Here is a 25,788-nt window from a genome sequence, read left to right on the forward strand (position 1 = left end):
CAGTAGGATATCAGCCTGTGTATTAAGAAAATGTTCAAGGTAGTGGCATTGCCTCTGATTGGACTATTTAACTTAAACCTCAGCTCTGGTGAAGTCCCAAGGGAGTGGAAGAAGGACAAAAATAGTTCTGTTACATAAAGGAGGCTCCAAGACAGAGGTTGTAAATTATAGACCAGTAAGTATCCCAAGCGTGGTGGTAAAGGCATTGGAGAAGTTGGTAAAAGACAAAATTCATCAATGGGTGGATATAGGAATATGATATTGGGGGGGGGGGGGGGCTACAGCAGCATGGTTTTGTGAAGAGTAGTCTTGTCTTAGTAATTTATTCACTTTTTTTGTAATAATATGACAGCTGCATTGGATAATGGAAAGGCTACACAATAATGTTATTGAACTCAGCAAAGGCATTCGACAAAATACTACACGTAAATCTGTTACAAAATGTTAGACTAATAGACAGACTTAAAAGAGTAGTATATGGAAGAATTGAATGCAGAGAAGGCAGGTGACTAATTATGTAATGCAGGGTTCTGTATAAGGGCTGTTGATATTTAATTTGTATATCAAAAATATAGGTAATGATTAATTTGTTTTGCTGATTATATACAACTGAGAAGAGTATTACTCATTGAAGATAATAGAGATCTACGAGGTGACTTAAATAGACTGGCAGTATGCCAAAGAATAACAGGTGCTAGGTTTAATTTGACAGCATTTAAAGTTGTGCACTTTGCGAAAAAGAAATCACAAGTTGTGTACAACATTAATAGAACATTGATGGAAGAAATTGATGAGTCTAGGAATTTGGGATTGTGGACAGGGAGTTGAAGTTTAGCAGGAATATTGCAATGTTGGCCAAAATAGCTCATTAGATTGCCTGGGTGACCCCCCCTTCCCCCCACCTACCTACCTGACCATCTCAATTCCTTGGGGATGAAGTGGTGGTGCATAGGATCCAGATGCAAGTGATGAAGATTGTGGCAAGTACTGGGGATATAATAGAACCATATAAAATTATTAAAGGGTTGACTGTGTTAATAAGATTAACGCAGTTGCTTTTTTCTGTGCATAGCAGGAAGGGAGAGGTCATTCCTGGAAATCATATAAGAATGTGGTTAGCAAAGCGCAACTAGATTTTTTGCTTGGAGGGTGATGAATTAATTGCCAGTGCAATTTGAGTCCAATGAGTTCAAGGAGAAGTATGATAAGTATTGTGTGAATGTGGCTAGTGCAGAGCTCCTACGATCAGTTGAACTCTACGGAGTAATTGATCAGCATTACAAAATTCTTAGAATTATTTATTTATTTTTGTTGTTGTTGTTGCCTTTCTGATTTAGAATTTTATTAATTTGATATATTGGATATTTTTTGTAATGAATTTACATCAATAAATATTTCCATAGTTATCAATGCTTGCTTTATTCTTTAGAATATTCACAGGATCAACTCGATTAGATGGTGATGCTATAGTAGACTTTGTAAAAGCTTTGTGTCAGGTGTCTCTAGAAGAATTGGCAAATGCTACCCATCCCAGAATGTTTAGTCTACAGAAAATTGTAGAAATATCATATTATAATATGGGCCGTATTCGTTTACAGTGGTCACGTATTTGGGAAGTACTTGGAGAACATTTCAATAAGGTTATTTCTATTTGCTATATGTTATGTTTTCAACAGTTATATTAAGTGAAATCTTAGTTTTAATTTAAAATTTTCTTAAATATATATCTCTGACTTACCAATAATCCTATCTGTAGTTTTGCTGATGACTTCACATTCCATTCCTTCTACGCTTTTCACAGTTTAAAAATATCTCATACTTCAATTTCCCACCCATTGTCTTGAACACTAATCTGTTTCATTTTTTGGTGAGTAAGGATAACTTAGTTTGATTCAGTGAATCAGTTTTGCCATCTTTCTCGCAAAAAAGTATCTCATTTCACCATCCTTACCTTCTATAATACACAAATTACTAGACAGGATGAGACCTCTCTCTGGACACATTTACCTCTATTCTTTTTTTATATGAATACATCAACATCAGAAAGCTTCCTCATTATCTAAAAAAACTAGCTATCCATTTCTTCTCAAAATACTGCTTTTCACTTATTCTTAAAATACTGTTTGGATTAGTTCACCAAAAATCATCTCTAAAATTCTTTAGAGATGATTTTTGACATGTATCTTTCACTGACCTACATCCACTATCTCACAGATAGACTATTCATGAAATAGCCTGTCTTTTCTACAGCTACTTTCCTGGCCAGTGCTATTACCAAATTTGCATCCATCATTTCTGTTTTTTCATTGGCTTGCAGCTCCCTGAACAAACACACTGAATTCTGTTTCCTTCTTTCATTATTCCACTTATCTCTGTTCTATGGGATAGCTTTCCTGACATTTATGCAAATATTTTACTTAAAAATGTCCCCCCCCCCCCCCCCCCCCCTCCCCCGATGGACATCATTAATCTCTTCTATTTTACTATCCATACTTTACTTCATATGGAAGCATACTATAGTGAGTACAGCCGTAGGCTCTCTCCTTCTTTAGCCAATTTCTATATGGAGAATTTTGAAAAAAAAACATGTGCTCTTGATACTACTATTCTAAAACCTTCTGTCTGTGTAAGATACATTCATGGTATATTCTCCACCTCAACAGCCAGTACCCCAGAATCCAGTTTGCTATAGAAAAAGAAAACAGTAGTCTGTCTGTCTTTTCTAGCAACTCTAATCACAAGTCTTCCCAATCGCAATCTTTTTTTCTCATTTCACAGAAAACTTATTCACATGAATGGACACATATGCAAACTTTCCCATCATCTCCTCTCCTAATAATATGATATAATTAAAACCATTGTTAACAGAATCTCCAACCTTTGATACAACCAGGCTTCCCTTACAACTGAATTTGCCATGTCTTTCTATCCTGTGGCTACAGTGCTGAAAAGATTGACCAAACAATTGTTCCTCCCAAGACCTCACATCCAGTTCAACATATAGATTATAGTAATGCTATCACTATTCCTTATAATCAGCACACCTCTGAAAAAATAGCCATAATTTAAGAGAAATATGATTCCTGTAGTGTTTTCGAGCCTCATGTGAGTCTGTCCCTCTTTATCCACTCTCCTGAGGATCAATCCCTCCCTTTTTTTCTCCTCCTCCCCTAGTCACCTTGAAGAATTCAAGAAACAAGAAATACATTCAGCAAAACAACTATAGTCAGTCTGGGTCTAGTTGACCATGCCTTGAATACCTAGCACAGAATTAGGTGAAAAAGAAAAAAAGCTACCATGCTTCACCACAGCAAATACAAATTCCAAATATATATTTTATTTATTTAAATCAGCAGCAGATTTAAAAAGCAATGTTGAGAGCCTATTTAAATTAAATACAGTTGCGTTAAACTTCCTAAGATTTGGAAAATGTTAATACTCAAAACTTTCAATCAATGACCAAGGCTTGCTACCAACATCCATAGAAGTAATTACTGGTATGCTACAATTTCAAGAAGAGAGAAATGGGAACCTATCCTTATTACTCATTCTTTTTTCTAAAAGCTATTGTATTCATAAATGATTTCTCATAACTCTGAACTCATAGCATCTACTTATCAAATTTATTATTATTGATCCAAAATTTTCTACCTTTCCCCAAATCTTCAGCCAGGTAAATGCATGAAAATACTGTGACATCTTTAACAATTTCTGATTCATTTTCACCAGAACTTTTTATCAAATAAATGACAAGTTTATTTTCAGTTGAAATATCTGTGGAAGCATTTAGAAGAAGATTCACTCTACTGGAGTCTTTAATTTCCTGAACTACTTCTAATTTAATGACATCAACAATAACTTATACACATTCTTTAGATTTCATATCATTTTGGTACATTTCTTCTACTTGGACTGGACTATATCTGCAGGCATGTTTAGCAGGATTGACAAGTTTTTGAAGTAGGCTATATTATAATGGCCTTAGTATTCAAACATTTTAGAATCCATCTCTTTTCCAAGCAGCTTGAGATATGTTTTCTTACAACCTTTCTGGCCAAGTGTGTGTGTTACAGCATTATTTTTTTTTTGTAAGAATCAGATGCCTCATGAAACCTAAATATCTCTGCTTTGAAAAATCCTCGGAAGCTTTATAGTGATTGAGAATTACTCTCAGTAGTTCAGGATATTTTTACATACATTCCAAAATGCAACTTCCTCTTCATAGTGCAACCACTTGTCTTGGAAAGCATGCTACTTGATTGTGTTTACTTGATAACACTGATAGAACTGTTCTCTCTCTAATGTTTTCAGCATTTTCTGATTCCTTTCATTCACCTTCAGTTTGCACCATTTTACAAAAAGTGTAATTTGTGTTTTCATTTATTACTCATAATGATGGGTTAATTTATATAATTTACCTATAAAAAATAATTTAATAGAAAAGAAAAATAATTGATTGGTGTCCAACACACACACACACATAATGGATTTGCTCAGCTGAAGAACATATTTGAATGATTAAATGACTAGAAGCTGAGAGATAAAAATAGAAACACTATTTTTTTTATTTAATTATCGCATACAACTAGTTTTGTTTTCTTAGAAGACTTCATCGGGCACATTACATGAAAAGAGACATTCAAAAAAAAAACATTGCAAGAGAGTAGCTATAAATTAAATAGCCAATGCATTACTAACATTTGAAGGTGTTCCGTATATCACAGTATTGTTGGGCACATACATGTGGTCATGATCTCATGAATGCCAAAGTTGGATAGGTGCAGTGACAATATCAGAAAGATTATAGCTGAGGTTAGTGCGCAGATGTAATGGATTGAAGATGATTTCCTTAGCTTCTACAGTTCTTCTCTCAAGTTCATCATAGCATCTAAAGATGTTTCCAGTTTGTTCCAGATGACTGGATGAGTATAAATTTACAAGCAGAACTTTGGCTTGTCCATGGGCAATCCTTTATCTTCCTTATTAGCAAATTTATACTTAGAGAGATTTGAAGAAAAGGTTGTCATCTCATTCCTATTAAAGCCTAGGTTATGGAAGATGATATTTACTTAATCTGGAGTTATGGACAAGATTCCTTAAAAGAGTTCCTAAACCATCTCAACAGAAAACACCCGAAAATATTTACTTCAATTTTATTATTTATTTTATTTAGTAATTATTTACTTCAGAATTAGATTAGAATAGAAGTTGATGACTCTCTCCTGTTCCTATATGTCAAACTCAATCGTGTATCTGAAAAATTAAAAATCTCCATTTATAGAAAAGCATTCCTAAACCATCTCAACAGAAAACACTGAAAATATTTACTTCAATTTTATTATTTATTTTATTTAGTAATTATTTACTTCAGAATTAGATTAGAATAGAATTTGATGACTCTCTCCTGTTTCTATATGCCAAACTCAATTGTGTATCGGAAAAATTAAAAATCTCCATTTATAGAAAACCCATTCATACCAATAGATAGATATCTTCATGCATAATTCCATCATTATCCATCTCAAAAACTTGGCATTATCTCTACATTAGGTAAACATGCTTGCTCCCTCCACTGTAAACAAGAGGATATTAACAAAGAACTTTTATGTTAACAGTTTCTTCTTACAACCTTTCAGAAAAATAGTTATTCTAAACAGACAGTTAAAAAGCTGCTATTTAATCCATCTCCTCGTATTGAGATAGGAATGATGTAAAAGGCTATATATATTCACCATATACATTAGCTCCGTTTCTCGTAAGTTAGCTAAAGTTCTCAAGAAATTTAAAATCCTGACTTCTTCACTCCTCTGCCTATGTTCTATTCCTTATTCAATACACCTGAACAAAAACATAACAGCTTAAAATATCCTTATGTTTACCATCTTTGGTGCAATTGCAACATATCCTATTTTGGTCAGACTGAAAAATCCATTAAATTACATCTGGAAGAACATATGAGAGACATCACATATGGCATAACTAGAGCCAGCACTCTGTCTAATCACATCCTTAATTCTGCTGACCCTAATGATAAAAATTCTATCACTTATCCAGTCATCTGGAACAAATCAGAGAACATCTGTAGATGGTATGACAAACTCGAGAGAAGAATTGTGTAATCTAAGGAAATCATCCTCAATCCATTACGTCTGAACATTAACCTCAGCTATAATCTTTTTGATTGTTATTGTGCTGCTATCCAACTTTGGTGCTTACAAGATCATTACCACGTGTACATGCCCAACAATACTGTAACATCTAGGCCTTCAAATGTCAGTTATGTTAGCTATTTAATTTATAACTATTGCAATATTTTTTTGTTTGTCTCTTTTCATGTAATGCACCTGATGAAGTCTCTTAAGAAGATGAAACTAGTTGTGTGCTATAGTTAAATTTTTAAAAAATACAAATTTTTTTTTAAAAATAATGAAGGCCACTAACATGAGATAAACTGGACAACAACTTCAAACCTGCACATATGCCACGATGAGGTAGAATGCCGCATAATCGAGTCTAAAGAGATTGTCATGAACCCTCTTCATATAAACAATAACCTCAGCTATAATTTGCCTGACTCTTTTAGCTCTGCTGTCAGATATTGGCGCACTCGTGAAATCACACGCGCACAGGTTTCTAGCAATAGAACTTTAACACGGACTGTAGCTCCAGTTCAAAATAACTGTAGTTTATAGTCGATTTTATAATTTATGGTTTTATAGTGACTCAATGTTTCTTTACAGTGTTTTTTATTGGCTTTCTATGTTCTATCATGCCTGAAGAAGTTGGCCACCCCGATGAAACATGTTGCGTATTTTAATAAATTTCATTATTTATTCTAATTCTCGGATCTCAGTCAGTATATAAAAAGCATTAATATATATATATATAATTTAATGGTATCTCTGATTTTTGTGAAAAGAAAAGTTATGATTTTCTAGTCATGCAAATAAAATGTTTCTTGAGAATTTTTGATTATTTATTTTAAGATCAACCAGTGAATGTCTGGTAGGTTTAAGTTCAGAATGAATGGTGAAAGAGATATAGTGCTGCCTGTTGTCATTAGTTTGGAATTACTTCACCTCTCAAAACAGTGATTTTTGAGAATATCTTCATGCAGAGTAACTTTTTGTGGGGAAGAGGCAAACAGTCTATGAAGGAATAAAACTCATTTAATAAATTTATGGCAGTCACCCATAATAAAATAACTTGGCAGTGAATAAGTGATCTTTTAAAATGAAAGATGTAAATTATGCAAAGAAAATAAGGTTGTATATTTTGAATGGATTTAGAATGATTTTGAAAATTCATTCGCCACTTGTCTCTGATGACTGACCAGTGATGATTGGATTTCTGTAGCCATGCCATAGAGGGATACCTTTCTTAGGTCTTCTAGTCTAAAATTTTCCACATATTGTGTATGTTATTGCAATTTTTGTATTGTGTCCCACATGTCTTCTCTGACAGATGAAATATTGGAACTATTAAACTTGTGTTTAATTCTTACCATACAGAATCTTATCTGCTCTCCTAAAGACAATAACCCTTTCTGCAAACATCCTAGAGTGAATTCTCTGTTCACATAACCTTTCATATATATATATAGATCAGACTTCACAAAGTTTCAGGAGCAGAAGAACAGAACATATTGGAGACACTCATAACAGAGAAGACAACTCTTTGTTTAGCTTATCACTTTCCCCTACAGACACACATACACATGACACAATTGGAACAATAGCTCTGAGACATACTTGAAAGACAACTTCATTTCTTGTTAGATAAAAGAATCAAGGTCAAGAAGAACCGAAATCTGCTTGCCTTCAACCAACTACTGTAGGACTAGATAACTTCCATTATGAAATTATTAATCACTATTATCCATGGATCAGTCTTTCATCAGAAATTTCTGTGGAAATGAATCTCCAGAATCTGGGGAAAAGAGTTATTATTGCCTTTACAAATCATATTGTTTGTATTATGATGTTTGGTCTAGATGGCAGGATGTGATTTACTTTAGTCAGTTATACTGCAGTTGGAGGAGAAGAATGATGCCAGAAGGCCATCTCTAGATGTTGCTGCAGCAGTCTATCTGGCTAAAAAAGATGTTCAAGCACATATGAGTGAAGTATCACTGCAGTAAACTGAAAGGTATGACTGCATTTTGTACAGGAGGCCTAGTTTTTGCCATTTTGCCCTTTGAAAATCACATTTTGATTTGCAGGGAAAAAAAACTTCCCTGCAGTATAAATGGCAATCATGCTTTTATGTCCTTTTTGTCCCATTCCGAAACCACAACTTATAAACTACTGCTTGTTTTTAGCTTCATTCTCAGTCTTCTTCTTCAGTGTAGGTGGGCTGAAAAATGAGGACTTCTTGCCACATGTAACATCAGCCCCACACATGAGAGGTCCCAAGACGTATGACACAACAGTGCCATGGCTGGGTAAGTGGTTAAATTTTTTGGGGTGTTTTTTTTTTGAAAACCTGAAGGTTGTAGTCATTGAGGAAGACTTCTAGAAGGCAGAGGTGCAGGAAATGAAGGCAGAAGGTTGAGAAGTTGGTTCAGTGAGTTTAGAATTGAACTGTAAATTGTGTTGACTGGAAGCTGCTCATGTTATGAGTACAAGAAAATGGGGAGATTGTAGCAGCCAGAACAGAGAAGTGTCCATGAAAACACCTAGAGACATAATGCAGCAACAGAACATCTATGAGAAAATGAACTGGAGGTAGGTAATGAGCGCAGGGTCATGAAATGAGCCTGCATTCATCACCTACCTCCAGTTCATTTCATAAAATACTTCATCACCTACCTCCAGTCCAGTTCATAAAATGAGCAATTAAACAAATTGCTCATTTCTGTAATACATTCAAGCATTCTGAGGGAAGTTTTAGGTGTAATACCTCAAATATGGGAATGGTATTCTAAGGTTTGAGATTTGAACTTTATAAAGTGTCGGGAGTTGAGCAGGAAAGAAGCACTGTTTGGAATAGTAAAGCATATCAAGCTTTTTGGAAGTTGAATTGAATTTCAACTTTCAAAATTCTCACATAGAATCTATCCTATGTCAGGATAGATTCGATGTGAGAGTTAACCCAAGAAGAGAACTGGTGCTTGTTGGCAAGATTGAATATTGTAAAAATGTGTGTGTGTGTGTATGTGTGTGAGAGAGAGAGAGAGAGGGGGGGGGGGGAGTAGAATTGTCATTCATTTCTAGAAATGAGATAAGACTGCATTTTGGTGGCTTTAAATTCACCAGCTTATCCTCACCTGACTGGAGAATGGCAAGGAGATGAGCAATTAGGAGATTAGTTAAATAAGATCTTAAAGTGTGAGTTACCTGAGCATTGCAAGGTTTTCAAAATGAAAAAAAGAGGAATGGAGGGTACTGTCATCAGCAAAGCTATGAATAGGACTGGATGTTTGGAAGAGAAGATCATTAATGTATAAGAGGAAGAGCATAGGTGATAATACTGAGTCATGGTGTGCATCTGCATTTAAGTGAGAAATCTGATGAAGGGAAGCCATTTACCATAACCTGCAGTGAACGACCAGAGATGAAGGTGTCAATACATTCACAAAGAGGAGGAATACCATAGGATGCTAGTTTGGTTAAAAGGTCACGATACCAGACTCGATCAAATGCCTTGGAAATATCAGGAGTGACCATTTGGGTTTCATTGAAGTTTTCCATGGTTGGTGAAACTAGTAAGGAGTTCTGCTGTGGAATGAGAATTATGAAATCTATATTAATGATAATTAAGTAACTGGTGAGTCTCCAAGTAATGAAGTAGTCGGTTGTTGATGACCTTTTCCATTAGAAAATCTTCGAGAAATGGAGTAGCATTCATAATTAGAAGAGAATACAGAAAATACATTTTGGATTACAACCCAGTGTTCTATAGAATAATTCTAATCAGAATAAAGGCATAACCCATTGAATGTTACACTTATACAGGTGTATACACCAACTACAGATTCAAGTGAAGATGAGGTAGAAGAATTTTACTGGAGGCTGTGACAAGCAGTATTGATAAAACAGATTTTTTCTTGATATTAGGTGATTGGAATGCAAAAGTGGTGAAAAAGAACTAGGTATCACTGGAAAATTTGATTTATGACTGAGGAATGAAGCAGGAGAAAGGATGTTGGAGTTTTGTGTTGAGAACAGTTGCTTTATTGCAAACACTTGCTTCCAACATAAAATAAGATTGATTGTACACAAGGACTTCACCTAATGGAGAATACAGAAATCAGATTGATTATATTGTTGCCAGCAGAAGGTGCAGGAGTGCTATCCAAGCAGCAACTACCTGGTGCAGACTGTGGGAGAGATGATGAATTATTGATAGCTGGTGTTAAATTGAAATCAAGGGCTAAGAAGAAACAAAAAGACAGTATCGGATTTGATTTAAATCCTTAAATGGAACATTTAAAATACAAGTTGGAAAGATATTAAAAAGTTTTGAGAAGACAGGAAGAGAATTAGAACTGTGGGAAGAAACAAAATGTACAGTCAGAAGCAGCAAAGAAGACTAAATAAAGCGACAAGAAAGAAAGATTGTAAATGGTTGTCAGAAGAGGCTATTCAAATAGCAGAGGAAACAAGAAAAATGAAACTTCAGAGAAACAAAGAAAGGGTTAGACAACTGAGTGCAGATTTCCAAAGACAGGCTATGAAAGATGAGGAAAAACATCTAAACAAAAGATGCAAGGAAATTGAAGAAAACAATATTATTGGTAGAACAAGAGATCTGTTTAGAAAAATAAATGATGTTACAGGGAAATTTATCCAGAGATTAGAAATTATAAAAAGTAATTCACATAAATGTCTGATGAAAGAAGAAGCAGTGAAAAAAGATGGAAAGAGCCTGTAGAGGATTTGTACAAAAAAGATAATAATATTGAAGGAGAATTTAAAAGGAGAGAATTTGTTGAGGAACCCATGATAATGGAAAGTGAAGTGAAAGCAGCAGTGGAACAGCTGGCAGAAGGAAAAGCTTCTGGAGCTGATGGTGTATCAATGGAATTATTGAGAGCGGCTGGAGATGAAGTAGTGAATATAGTGATTGAAATTTGTCAGCAGGTTTGGAAGAAAATATACTGGCTTAGAGATTGGAAAACATCAATATTTATCCCAATTTCAAAAAAAAAAAAATAAATAAAATCAAAGAGATTGTGAGAATTACAGAACCATCACTTTAATTTCCCATGCAAGTAAAGTTAAACTGAAAGTGATCCAACAATGGTTGAAGCCATATGTGAATATAAAAATGGAACAGGCACTAGAGATTGAATAGCAAACAAGAGGCGGATTGGGGAAGGAACAAGAGAATTTCAGAAGGAAGTATTCATCTGTTTTATTGATTATAAGAAAGCTTTTGGTTGCGTGGATCACAACAGAATGGGAATACTTGAACATCTACTTCTCTTAATAAGAGAGTTGAATGATAATCAAGAAGCCTCAGTGAAAACAGTCTTTGTAGAAACAGTGTTTGAGTCCAAAAAGGGGTGCAGCAGGATACTGTTACCCTACCTTTTTAATATTTATAGTGAATATATTATGAGAATGGCTGATTTAGACAAAGATCCAGCTGGAATTAAGATTGGTGGCAGAAAATAGCAGAAACTAATTAAGATTTGGAGCGATTGATTCTGTTGGTTAAGATGGAAAGTAACAAAGCAGGGCTTAATTTAAACATCAGCAAAACAAAACAAAAGGGATGGCTTCTGGCAATTTAAATGAATTTATAATAGAGAAAGATAAAATAGAAATCATTCAACGTTATGATTTACTGTTGGGGTCCAGAATCAGAAATGATGGTAAATGTGAAAATGAAATTAAAAGACAGATAGTCATGGCAAAAAAAGCGATGTTAAACTTAACAAAAATTATGAAAGATAGAGGTGTGAGTAAGGTCATGAAAGTTAGAATTGTCAAAGCAGTCATATTTTTAGTAATGATGTATGGATGGACAGCTGGATTATTAAGAAGAAAGAAAGCAAATTGATTCGTTTGAATTATGGGTATGGAGGAGACTATTAGGAATCTCATGGACTGCAAGAACGACCAATAAGAAAGTTTTAGCGATTATCGTCTCTTTGGAGACGATAATCGCTAAAACAGAAGTTTGATGTACTTTGGTCATATTATTAATGATAAATGTCCAATGATAAATCATTGGAAAAGACAGTTATGTTGGGGAAGATGGAATGAGAAGAAGAGGAAGACCACAAAAGAGTTGGATGAATAACATAAAAGAACTTACCAACTTACAGTTATTGAAAGAAAGGACGAGGCCAAATGGGATGGAGAGTCTTTGTTCACAGGATCACCATGAGTCGAAAACGACTGGATGGTACATAACAATAACAGAGATAGCAGATAAATGTGAAAGAGTGGGGAAAGGAAAATAAAAGGCACAAATGCCTCCTTTGTGTTGGAAAGAATAATAGAAAGTGCATGTTATATAGTAGATATTAAGTGGATGCATAATGGTTGTTGAGGTTGATAAACTGAATGTGAGAATTACAGAAGTATTTTTGCACTGAGTGTTCCCGGTAAGATATATGCAAGTATACTTGAGAAACAGTTGGGAAGGATTGTGGAAGAGAAGCTTGGTGAAGAACAAGCTGGATTCAGGCCAAATAGAGGCTGTCAGGATAAGATTTTCACTTTACGAGAATAGTTGAGAAATCATGGGAATGTAACAAAGATCTGTATTTTAGTTTTGTCATATGCCTTTTCCAGATCTAGAAGGTGCCAAGAGAAAAGCTATTCAAAACGCTACAGTTGTATGGTGTCAATGGGACATTATATCAAGCAATACTTAGTCTTTATTTGAGTTATAAGTCAGCGGTTAAAATTGAAGGACGTATAGGAAAATGGTTTAATGTTAAATCTGCTGTTAGACAAGGATGTACATTGTCCCCTCTGTTATTCATTATCTATATGGATCACATTATGAAGCAAAGTGGTATTAAACCTAATATCAAAATTGGAGATATTAAAGTCAGCCCTTTACTTTATGTGGATGATATTATACTTCTAAATAAATCTGCTACAAGTCTGCAAGATTCCCTGGCTAAATTGTATGGCTGTTGTAATAGATATGGTATGAAGGTCAGCATTAAAAAGACAATGAAAATAGACAAAAGCATTGAAAATATTAGCTGTATTGTGAATGGAGAACCTATAGAACAAGTAAAACATTTCAGCCACTTTGGCAAGCTTTTTAGTGAAGATGGTAAATTAAATATGGAAATCGACAACTGAATCAACAAAGCTGGTATGGTAGGAAGTCAATTGAATAAATTTATATGGAATAAGAGAGAAATTAGTCAAAACACTAAATTAGCTGTATACAAGACAGTGTTCAAACCAATTTTAACTTACAGATCTGAGAGCTGGGTCAGAAGTAAAACATTTGACCAAAGACTAGAGACCACAGAGTCCTGAGAAAGATTAGGGGCATGAACAGATGGCATCATTGGCTATATCATATTGAAAACAAGGATATTATGAAAGAACTTGACATTGTCAGCATCCTTACCCAAAGGAAGACCAAGATATAGGTGGATTGATACAGTAAAAAGTGCCTTAAAAGATATAAGTATAAGATCTGATAATGTTGGAGTCTTGACAGGTAACAAACTGATTTATAGGAAAATTGTAGATAGAAAGTTAGTAATGATGTAAATTTTTCATGTAGTACTATAATATCCTGTACACCCCTTCAGGGTGTGTATATCAGGAATTTGATGATGAGGTTGATATTTGAGATTCTGTCAGAAATAGGTCAGATTATGCTTATGCTGTGAATGTTGACGTGGATCTTGAAATAAATTCTTTTGATGGGATTTTTCATAATTCTCTTTAGTTTTATTGTTGTTGTTATTATTTTGTGTATGGGTGGCATATGTGTGGGGGTGGTTTAGCCACTGTGACACTTTAACTGTTTGCTATTTCCTTCATATTAGTATTAGCAATTGGATATAAGAAATCGGAGACATGCACTGGAGAGAAATACACTTTTGGACTTTTCTTCTTGCTTATCGTGGCTTTGACGGTGCACTACCATCAAAGATGAGTGTGGCAACAGGTTATACACCAGCTGATTGTTATGCCTTCTGATAGACGCAGTTCTTTGTATTTCATTGTATGTTCATTTCTTTGGTGGTAGATCTGCAGAAGTGTTTTACTGTTTTATCTTTTCATGGGGTTTTGTGTTTCAATAGTATGTCTAGAATGCACTTGAAGGATATCATTAGCATCCTTCAAGTGTAATACACTTCTGGAATGGAAAAGAGAAGTAGGGGATAAAAACCAGTTCATTCTCTGGAGACCAAACATGGTTCCCAGTATGCAAGGTGGTGGTGGTGTTTCACTGGGTGATGAAGATCATCTACTACTTGCTAGGTCAAATTGGCATTCCCCATAATTAGGAATTGGAGGAATGGAGAGCATAAGCATATTGTCCACACATACTCACTCACCTGCAAACTACTTCATAGAAACATTTGGAGATAAAGCATTAACTTCTACCCCACATAAACTACAGCTTGGCTATGCTATGTTGATGATGGGTTCTTCATTTGGGCACATGGTGATGAAACTCTTAACATATTTTAATAAACAGCAATCCAGAATCCAATTCATCTTGGAAAAAGAAAAAAAAAAGTGTCTTCCCTTTCTAGACATCTTAATTACTCCAACCTGGTGTATCCTTGCATACTCAGCTTACAGACACCCCCCCCCCATCCCAACTGTACCAGATTATTAAAACCCCACACAGCAGGACAAAAGTGATTAGCTCCAATAATAATATCCTCACCAGTGAACTTGAAAGCATTCACAACACCTTCTTAGCCAACAGGTACAATACCCAACTGATCCAAAAAATATTAAAACCTAATCCCACCCTCTCCCTTCCAGACCAGAGACTAATACTGCTAATATTGCAAGCTTTAAGTGTGATCTTCATGAAAACAAATGCTTATAAAATCATGAAACACTTTAATTAGCAACAAAAGAATAAAAGTACACATGAGAGATGTATAGATCCAACAGCCTTAATGTAGTTCTTTATACTAGGGGAAATTAGATAAAATAAAAATAATAAAAAATTATATCGAGGGGAAATGATGACATTGATAACCTGAAATTTAAAAGTGCCATTTAAATATCAAATATCTTGTAATTTTGATTACTCAGGATAGTAACATTAGTACAGAAAAATGAGTTAGAATGTCTCCATAGATCTTTAAAACCATATTATGAGGGTGGTCTGAAAGGGTTTCGGCCTCGACCATAGATAGCAACACTATCAGCAAGATTTTTTTTTTTTATCTAAGTTGGTACATCTGTCATAAGCATCGTGTGAAATTGCAGTCATTCTACTAAGTAGTTTGTTTTATACAGTTGTCTGAAGCAAAAGTGTTGTCTGTGTCCCTTGAAATGGATAAAATTGAGTATCGTGTGGTTATAAAATTCTTTGTAAAAGAAGGTTTAACGCCGAAAGAAATTCATTGGAAGTTCGTAGAAGTTTGTGCGCACTCTTCTTCATTTTTGATAATTAAGAAATGGGCTTCCAAGTTTAAATGTGGTCGTACCAGCCTTGAATTTGATCCACTTGAAGGACTTCCAAAAAAAGTGTAACACCACCAGAAATCATTGATCAAGTGTACGATATGGTATTGGATGACCGGCGAGTCAAATTGCACAAAATTGCTGAGACTATAGGCATTTCAAAAGAACATGTAGGATATATTTTGCATGAAGAATTGCAAATGAAAAAGCTTTGTGCAAGATGGGTATTTTGTTTGCTCACAGCAGATCAAAAATGTACTCACACGAAAATCTGTGAACAGTGCTTGGAGTGTTTTAACAAGAATAAAACTTATTTGTATGTCAATTTATTACTATGGATGAGACTTGAATTCACCATTACACACCAGAATCCAGACAGCAGTCAAAACAGTGGACAGAAGCCGGTTGTTCAGCACCAAAGAAGACAAAGTTGGTTCTATCAGCAGGAAAGGCAATGGCATCGGTGTTTTGGGATGCTGAAGGCATTTTGTTTATTAATTGTATCGAAAAGGGTAAAAACAATAACCGGGGAATGTTATTCTGATCTTTTAACCAGACTAGACGAAAATATTTGTGAGAAAAGAACCGGTTTGCAGAAGAAAAAATATCATCTTTCATCAGGAGAATGCACTTCCACAAAAGTGTTTTGGCAATGGGAAAATTAAGGGATCTGCACCATGAATTGTTGGAATCCACCCTATTCCCCAGATTTGGCTCCCTCTGACTTCTATCTCTTACCAAAACTAAAATTCTTTCTCGCTGGTCAGCGTTTTTCTTCGATTTAACCACTTTTTAACCACATTTCTGAGAACCACTACAGGGATGGGATAATGGTGCTGGAGCATCCTGGAATAAATGTATGAGTCTTAAGGGAGATTATGTTTTGAAAAATAAGAATTTTTAAATTATAATTTTTTTTTTTTTTTTTTTCATTGTTAGGTTGAGAACTTTTCAGACCACCCTCTTATCTTAAGCTTTGCAGATCTTTGAAAATAAAATTCTCAGAAAAGTCTTTGGACCTGTAAGAGATAACAACCCATGAATGGAGAAGAAGACATAATCAAGAACTCTATTGATATCCACTTCTCTTTGATGAAATCGAGCTTGCAGATTGAGTTGACTTCAACATGTGGAAAGTATGAGTGAGGAGACAGTGGCTAAACAAGCACTCAAGATGAGACCTGATGGAAACAACCTAGGGGAAGACAGGACTGGAAGGATAACATTCAAAAAGACAGCTGAAATTCGAATCCTAGACTGGAATGTAAGAGTTCAAGACAGAAAGGAATGGAAGAAGTTTGTACTGGCAGCAAAGAACCTTAGAGGTTCATCGAGCTAAGAAAGAATAAGAAGAGTGTAATGGCACTACCACCATTCCTTTATGGAAGTGGGATATAGACTGTGACAAAGAGAGAATAAAGTAAACTTCAGTCAGCAAAACTGTAATTTCTCAGAAGTAGCTGGAGTGACATAAATTATTAAGAATAGAATAATAAGAAACAACTTAGAAGGTTGCAATTGCCTTGATACCATGATGCATATTGAACCTAGTTGATTGGTACCAGGTATAATAAATGGACCAGAATCTCTTACTAGAAGTTAACATGGAATATCAGCTGGAAGGAAGGAGAAACATCAGCCCACCAACTTGAGATGGAGTGATCAGATGAAGGACTACAAAAGGCTTAAAAGCCTGTAGCTTGAAGTAGAAGAAATCTAGCAGTCTTTATATCTGTATCTATTAAGCATTATTAATACTGTGCACTGAATTTGCTCCATCTGTTCTACTGAATCCCTTTATTATTATTATTATTATTATTATTACGTGACACCTCCAGGGAGTCCAAAGACTTATTGAGGGAGGGCATTTCTGTCTCCACCACTCAATCCACTAACTACAATGAACCACAACTACACCAACGCCGCTACTGCCCACCAGCACCACTAGCATTTTCACAGACCATCACAAACATCCATGCCCACAGTGGGATTCAAACCTACAGCCTTTTGGCTGGAGAGCGGATATGCTAACCACTCTGCCAACCAGGCCTTTTGTTGGATTAATGATAACAAAATAAGTCACTAATGGACATGACCAAGTTTTCATCCAGAGAATCCTTGATAAATATAACAACCAGGCAGCAATCTGACAACTTCGTAGCATGAGATCTTCACAGATTTAATCTTGGTATACCTTCAAACAAATTTGTAAGATGTGTTTTCTGTCATTTGCCAAAAGTAAATTACGTTCTCTATCCTTACTTAATACTTATCTAGTGCCTTTTATTTGCCAGCTATCTTATTTTGGGCAGAGTGACTGTCCTGCTGAGATTAGAATCCAAGAACACAAATATCTGGCCTTGCTTCTCATAATATATGCTGCTCTCAGAGTTTGCTGGAACCAAAGCATGATATTGCACTCAAGTCTATTTACATTTCTAGAAACATGTAACATTATATCAGCATCTTAATCAAGATCACTCACACAGCACATATATGCCCAAGTTCTGGGAAGTGATCATTATGATACTCATCCATCATCAGATGGATGAGTAGTATCATAAAGCATGAGCTGCAGAAAAAGAAATTGTTGTGGAAGATATATAAGGAGAAAGGTACCCAACAAACTCATGAACAAGACAAGGTCAGGCAAGAAAGGTAACCAGCATGGTAAGGAAGGCAAAATTAGATTACAAGAAGAAACTAGTTTTGCAGGCCAAAGGAAATTCCAAAGAGTTCTTTTGTTGCATGTCAAGTTAGAGGAAGAATGACTGTGAAAAAATAATCAGTGCTGATGGCAAAGAAGTAACATACGTTACAAGAGTATGTCATCGAAGTGAGATTAATGCCCTGACATATGTGACAGAGATTGATGTGAGAACAGAGGTGGATGAATTGGAGGTTCTTAGAATATCGCAGAATCTAAATGTAAATACAAATGCGGGATTAGATGGAATATTTGCTCACATTTTGCAAGAATGGTAAGGACATGAAAGGTTATACTGGCTATGCCTCTGACTAGGCTCTTTAAGTCTCATTTCTGGTAGAGTTCCAAGGGATGGGAAAGAGGGGAAAATAATTCCTATTAATAAGGGAGGTACTGTGAGTGCAGTAGCAAATTATAAACCAATCACTATCTCAGGAGTGGTGGTAAAGTACTGAAAAAATTGGTCAAAAAGAGAATTCCAGAATGTGTGTATAAGAATACCATACTTTATGAGAGGCAACATAGCTTTGTGAAGGCTCAGCCATGCCTTAGTAATTTGCTAACTTTTTACAATAGAGTGACAGCTGAGTTGGATAAAGGAAATGGCTACACAATGATTCTGCTTGATTTTGCAAAGGCATTTGACAGAATACCACATGGAACCTCTGTTATGCAAATTAGAACAAATGGGGATAGATATGACATTGGTTATGTCAATTAGAGGGTGGCTGCTGGACAGATATCAAAAAGTAGTATATGGAGGAGCTGATTCCAGGAGAAAGCAGGTGATTATGGTGTGCTGCAAGGTCCTGTGTAGGACCATTACTATTTAATTTGTACATGAATGATATAGGAAATATTCAGAAAAATATTTTGCATCATCAGTTGTTTGCTGATTATGCAAAATTAGGTAGGGTAATAGTTAATCAAAGAGCCTCCATAGCTTAGTCAATATAGACGAAGCCTTCGATTTCCTTCAGTGATGTGAGGAACCTTTATCTGGTCTCTTTCAACTAAAGGTGAGTTGAAAGAGACCAGTCTCATACGGAGGTAGAGGGTTTTTCTTCCAGAAACTCGGGTTTTTTTGTCCCCGAGAACCGGCCAGCAGAACACGCAATTTACAGACAAGAATACTTAGAAGCATAGGGATAACTGCCTTATCCTCATTTTATGATTAGGAAATCCAAGGATATTTGGAAAGCTGTGGGTGCTTAAGTGCCTGTTAGAGCCACTGATGGATGGATGGAATAGTCAATCAAGATGATGTGAAGAGCCTACAGTTTAAAAGATAATGGGTTATTCCTCTTTATAAGGCCTTTATATGTCCATATCTGGATTAGATGTGGACATATCAGATATCCACATCTGAGATCTGGTCTCCTGTGTTTCTTGGGGATGAGGAAGTGGTAGAGAGCAATCAAAACTTAAATGCAGATCGTTTTTATTTTCCAATGATTTCTCAACTGTTTGTTTTAAAATAATCATCTTTTGCAGACAAGAACTTGGCTTGTTTTTCACAGGTTGTTAAGAAAAACTGTTTTTCAACATTCTTCTTAAAAACTTACCAGTTTTTCTCTCAGATATGCTTTCATAAATCTTACCTGGAACACGCAGTACAGAAATTCTCCATAAATCTCACTTTGTTTTATATGTGGTTATGAGACTTCTAGCCTAGTCAACCAAGATTTTACTTTCTAACCCAGATCTTACTGAATTATGCAGTTGTAACTTGGGTTAAACTTATTACACTTCGTTATTTGAGCATTTCTGTTTGAGTATGAACTACTCCGTTTGTCTTTCTGGAAACCCTCAGGTTTCTAATATCTTTTTTCTACTTCAAGTATTGATATGCACTCTTCATTGCATTTCTCTTGAATATTTTCTATCTCTATTTTGTCCCCACTTATCCCAGTTAATAATCTTGCAAAGATTATTAACTTCAGATATCCTTAGATATTTCTAATTAAAATTTCTAATTATAAAATCCAGTAAATCCTTCGCATTAATATTGTTAGCTATGCTCTTTTCTCCAATTTATACCAGATCACATTTATATGTGATATTTATTTCTTACTCTACTGTTTAGTTCACCAACTAGAACTCTTTTCATTGTTGGCAGCCTTTTCTAATGACTCAAGATTCTTTGACTTGTTCCATGCTGTTTCTTTGTGAGATAGGTGCTAATAATTCTGAGTCATTGTATAATATATATTATGTTATTAAATTGTATAAAAAGTCATTATATAAAGGATGTTATAGTGTAATATGGAATAAATCATTTTTAGTAAGCATTATCCACATTAGAATCATACTATTAAATATCTAGTATACTCTTACTGCATCTACGTAAGTATTTGAAGTGGGTTTCAAGTAAGTTATGGTAAAAGATCAAAACAAGAATATAGGTTCTTGTTTAATTTGCTTTCTAACCAAGTGAAAAAGATTTGATACAGTATTTCTCATCTAGGGTATTTAAGTAATATGGTTGTCATTTTGCTACTTGTGTATGGAAAATGTGAGTTGCATTGAATTAGCTGTGTTCTCCACTGGTATATATCTCACTGGTGAGACATTAGTAAATGTTGAAACTGGTCTCAGAATCCATGTCAACAATGAAAAAAGTTCTATTTGGTGAACTAAACAGCAGAGTAAGAAATAAATATCACATATAAATGTGATCTGGGATTTATGAAATACTGAGGCAGTTTAATGTGAAGTCATCTGCTTATAAATACAAGTAGTATAGTGGTTTATGATACTTCATTTGCAAACTTGTTTGCAAATGAAGCTTAGGTAAAAGGTTAAAAAAAAGAATAATTTCTTGTCAAGTATTTGTAACTTTAGATTTATAACTTTTATCACCTACAAACATGAAAATTGAAATGTATCAGTAGTTTAAAAATACTATTCATAAAGCATATTTATTCATGAAGAAATTACAAACTTTTTATATAATTTCATAACAAGTATTGTTTTATCTGGGTGTCTGTGTTGCCCTTTGGAAATGGCATTCGCCTCCATTGCACCACACCACCAAAAGAAAGGCTATTGTAGGATTGATTCTAGTTGTCACCCAGAAGCCATTTTTAGTTGGTTCCTAAGTCAATCTTTAGTGTGTTTGTGCATGCGTGCATACACACAGTAGGATTTCCTACCCTGGAAATGTCATTTTTTACTCGTACAACTCAAAAGTTGATCATAGAACTCACTTTTGAACAATAATATATAATTGTCAGCATTTTAGGACATTGATGACAACAGTTGTCTGATTCCCCTGAAATCATTGGTAGCCTTTGGCTCTGTCAGTGTATAAAGGTGTATTAGAGCAGAGACCAGTTACTCACTGATCTCTCAAAAAGTTAGGGCTTTAAAAAAAAAAGTTCTGCTTACCTGTCCCCTCTTCTGGGACTAAAAGGTGTTAGAGAATTTATTTGCTTATTATTTATTTTCAGTTATGATTTGACTATATTTTTCAGATGTTTTTCACAGCTCTCCTTTTAGTTCTAACTTGTAATTTTTTTTGGATAATAATTCTTCTCTGTTGAATATGTTATTTTCCTCTGTATATTTACTGAATTTGAAACAACTAATTGTTAGCCTGGTTGACTGAGTGGTTATCAACCAACGGGCTGTGGGTTCGAATCCTGTAGTAAGGCACGGATGTCGGTGATTGTCTTTCCATGGAAGATGAACATCATCGCCTAATGTGAGACCACTGCTTTGCTTATTGGAGGTCTGAATTGGCTTGAAAAAGTTCACTGTTTGGATTTATGGACAATGTAAATAATAATTTTAAAAAATATATATAAAATTAATAAGAAATGGAAAAATAAAATCCTTAACCCACACACCACAATAAAGTAGTATGGGTCTACATGGGTAAAATTTATACACGTACAGTTTAAAAAAAAAAAACTGGGATTTTATTATTTATAATTGCATATAAGGATGCCAACCTGTTTTGCAATATGCATTAAAATTAGTTTTTATAATTAGTTATCATAGGTAATTATTCTTTTCTAGTAATTATTTATAATTACTAGAAAAGAATAATAAGAGTATTTGGCAGGAAACAGTTTCTTTATATTTATTGGTTGTTTCATTTTTATAGGTGGGATGTAGTCCTAATGAGGATGTAGCCTTCTTTGCTGTAGATTCTTTACGCCAGTTGTCTATGAAATTCATTGAAAAGGGTGAATTTGCTCATTTTCGATTTCAAAAAGACTTTCTGCGTCCATTTGAACATATTATGAAAAGAAACAGGTATTCTTTTTTTGCTGCATTAGTATTTTTCTTTATATAAGTTTTATTTTATTTTATTTTTTTTCCATTATTAATTTGATTATATACTGATTATCTGTTCTTTTACTTCCTCTACCAGACAACCAAGCCACAGATTATTTAGCTTACATTCACTCCATTAAAACTTCAAGTAATTGTGGTTTATTTTGACTCATATCATTCAAGAGATCCAAGCTTTGAGTACAATTTAGATTAATGTAGTTTTTAATCTAAAAGTACTCTTGGTTGACATTCAGGCCTACAAAGAAAAATTATTAATTCATTTATTTTAATTATATTCCCATCTTCTAGCTTAAATTCATGTACAGTTACATTTTGTTTATTACTTCATTTTTTTTTACTTAAGGAATATAATTTAGTTCATATTAAATATCTAGAAAACATTCATGAAGAATGCAAAGAGGAGTACCTATCAATGGTTTAATGTGGAAAGGTAGATAGAGTAGACCATATTTAACCAGAAATATTCAAATATGGAGGTATAAGTGTTTTGCAGTGGCCACATTTGCATAATTTAGAGGATGGTCAGAAGGTCAAATTCCAAATAATTGGATTAGAGCTCTCATAGTTCTCTCTATAAAAAAGAGGAATAAAGCTGAATGTGAGATTTACAGAGGAATTTCTCTACTAAGTGTTCCAGGTAAGATTTATGCAAACATACTTGAGAAGAACTCCACATACTTGAGAAAACGCATCTCCACTTAAATTCTCCAGGATCTCTAACCAAATGAAATAACAGCTCTAACAAATTTGACATGAAAATCAGTTAAAAAGACCAAAACTATGAAAATAGTCAGAAACATAGAAAATTTGAGCTGCATTCTCAGAGGGAACTTGACATGTTAGCATTCAAAAATGTGCGAACATGGTTGATCTAAGGTGGTATGGTTACTTAAATAGAATATGAGAGAAAAGGTTAGCAAAACAGCTGTTTGATGCCAAGATGGCAGAAAAAAGACCCAGAGGAAGACCAAGATCTAGATGGATTGATTCAGTCAGAAGTGCCCTAGAAGACCAAAATGTTGGATAAAATATCATGTTGGAGGCTTAATAGATTGTATACAGCACTCTGAAAGGATTAAAACAGAATTTAATACTTCCTATATTTTGTTTCAGTCACTGAAACATCTTCAGGGAGTACGAAAAAACTAATGTAACATATATACAAATACCACACAATACTAAGCCCAACCACATGGATGACTCTAAAGTCCTATCTATGCGGAGCGCCATCTAAGGGTGGTTGTAGGTGGCCTGGAATGTAAGGTGGGATCTCTGATGATAAGTGTTTCCCAAATCTTAGGAAGCTTAATGCAACCATATTTATTAAGATTTCGTTGATTTCTGAGGGCTGCTCCTGATTCTAAAAATAGTCTATCTTTTTTGAATTTGCTGTGGTGGAGCATGGTGGGTTTTTTGCATGAGATCCTGTGGGTTGTATCCAAGACATGGTCAGCCAGTCCTGACTGACCATAGTCGTGGTTGCAGATGTATGACTTTTGTTCCTCTAGGCGGATGGTTGCTGATCTGCCTGTTCTATCCAAAGTACGCCAGCTTACAGGAACAGGATACTTTTTAAACTCCAGGCACTGACAGAGAAGGGAGCTGATCTTTTGTAGAACGGATAAGGGTAGCAAGTTTGTGGTGGGGTTTAAATACTGTGTGTAGGTTGTACTTTTTTAAAATCTTGGCTATTTTTTCCGATGTGCCACGGATGTAGGATATGGTGTGTTGGCATTTCTAAACTCTTTCCAAAGAGAAGACTGGGGAATGGGGGAGGAACTGATTATTTTTTTAATACTGTGATCGCTATAGCCATTGGAGAGGAAAGTGTTGTGTATGTGGTCAAGCTCAGTTGTAAGAGCAGTTCCACTGGAACAAAGATTGTGGGCTCTCTTAGTTAGAGTTTTAATAATGCCATATTGTTGAGCGGGGTGGTGGTGGAAGAGTTTGTTGATGTATCTGCCTGTGTGCGTAGGTTTTCTATATACAGTGAAGGAAAGTGTACAGTTAGGAAGGCATGTAACTAAGGAAGGGTAAACAATTGTTCTTTTCCTTTTCAATCGTAAACTGGATTCTTGGATGTAGCTGTTGAGGTGACTGAGGAAGGAATCTAATGTGTCTGGGCCATGAGGTCAAATAGAGAACACATCATATACATATCTTAGCCAGATAGAAGGTTTGAGAGGGGCTGAGTCTATGGCTCGTTTTTCAAAATTTTTTTTTAAGCCTCTACACGCAGGTTGGATAAAATATTATTGGAGTACTGACAAGTAATAGACTGATTTGGAGGGAAATTGTTGATAGGAGATTGGTAGTCATGTAAATTTAATCATGTAGTTATGCCGTAGTAGCCTTGTACACTCATTGAGGGTACATATTAGGAAATTGATGATGATTAATTATCAAATACAATGTGAATTTTTCTGTAATATAATAACACAGATTCAGATTTTAATACAGATAATAATAATAATAATAAAAGTTTATTTCAAGTTATATATTTTTATACTGGTGCACCTCCCAATTATAGTTTTGGTCATTTTTGTTTTCTGATTAGATTATTCAGTGGTGTTCAACCTTTTTTACTATACGAGCTACTTTTCTATAAAAAGTTATTCGGCGATCTACTCTCTTATGTAAATCACATTCCCCCAACCTGATATCTGATTACGCACAAATAAACAACTAAAAAAATACACAAATAAAAACTTTATTTGTGTATCTAAAAATTTATTTATCACTTTTAATTATTTTAATACAACAAAAAAAAAAAATTTTTTTTTCTAACTTTGTTAGAAAAGAAAACCCACAATCTTTGTTTTTGGAATAAAAATATTGAAATAAAATATTTATTTCTCTATTTTGGAAAACCAAAGTTAGAAAAAACAACAGATTGATTACAAACACACAAGTTACAGGAAATGCTGGTTGATTTAAAAAAGAAAAAGAAAAAAAAGTTAATGTGAAATTTGGCATTGTTTGGACCTTGCAATATTTTCATGGTGAAGTTGATATGAAGAAGTGGCCAATCGCAGACAATCATCCAAATGATCATTTGTAATTTGGTTTCTTAATTGATTTTTTATGACGGTCATATTTGAAGAAGCAGATTCTGACAAGTATGTTGATCCGAAACATGACAGAATTTTTCGCACAATATCAGTTAATATTGGGAATTTTTCATGTGCA

The 25,788-nt window shown here is 34.6% G+C and overlaps 1 protein-coding gene across 2 annotated transcripts in view; it reads left to right on the forward strand.

Annotated features, from left to right (window-relative positions):
• Window positions 1-25,788, forward strand: part of Sec71 (ADP ribosylation factor guanine nucleotide exchange factor Sec71) — a 581,865-nt gene that overhangs the window by 347,713 nt on the left and 208,364 nt on the right. For both annotated transcript variants that reach the window (XM_090410617.1, XM_090410618.1), the window contains exons 24-25: window positions 1,430-1,640; window positions 22,406-22,557. In XM_090410617.1, coding sequence (XP_090266743.1) covers window positions 1,430-1,640; window positions 22,406-22,557 — 363 coding nt within the window. The remainder of the gene's footprint in view (window positions 1-1,429; window positions 1,641-22,405; window positions 22,558-25,788) is intronic.

The sequence above is a fragment of the Typopeltis vanoorti genome, chromosome 20 (assembly GCF_054136105.1).
Source record: "Typopeltis vanoorti isolate ZY-2024b chromosome 20, IOZ_Tvanoo_1.0, whole genome shotgun sequence".
Taxonomy (NCBI): domain Eukaryota; kingdom Metazoa; phylum Arthropoda; class Arachnida; order Uropygi; family Thelyphonidae; genus Typopeltis; species Typopeltis vanoorti.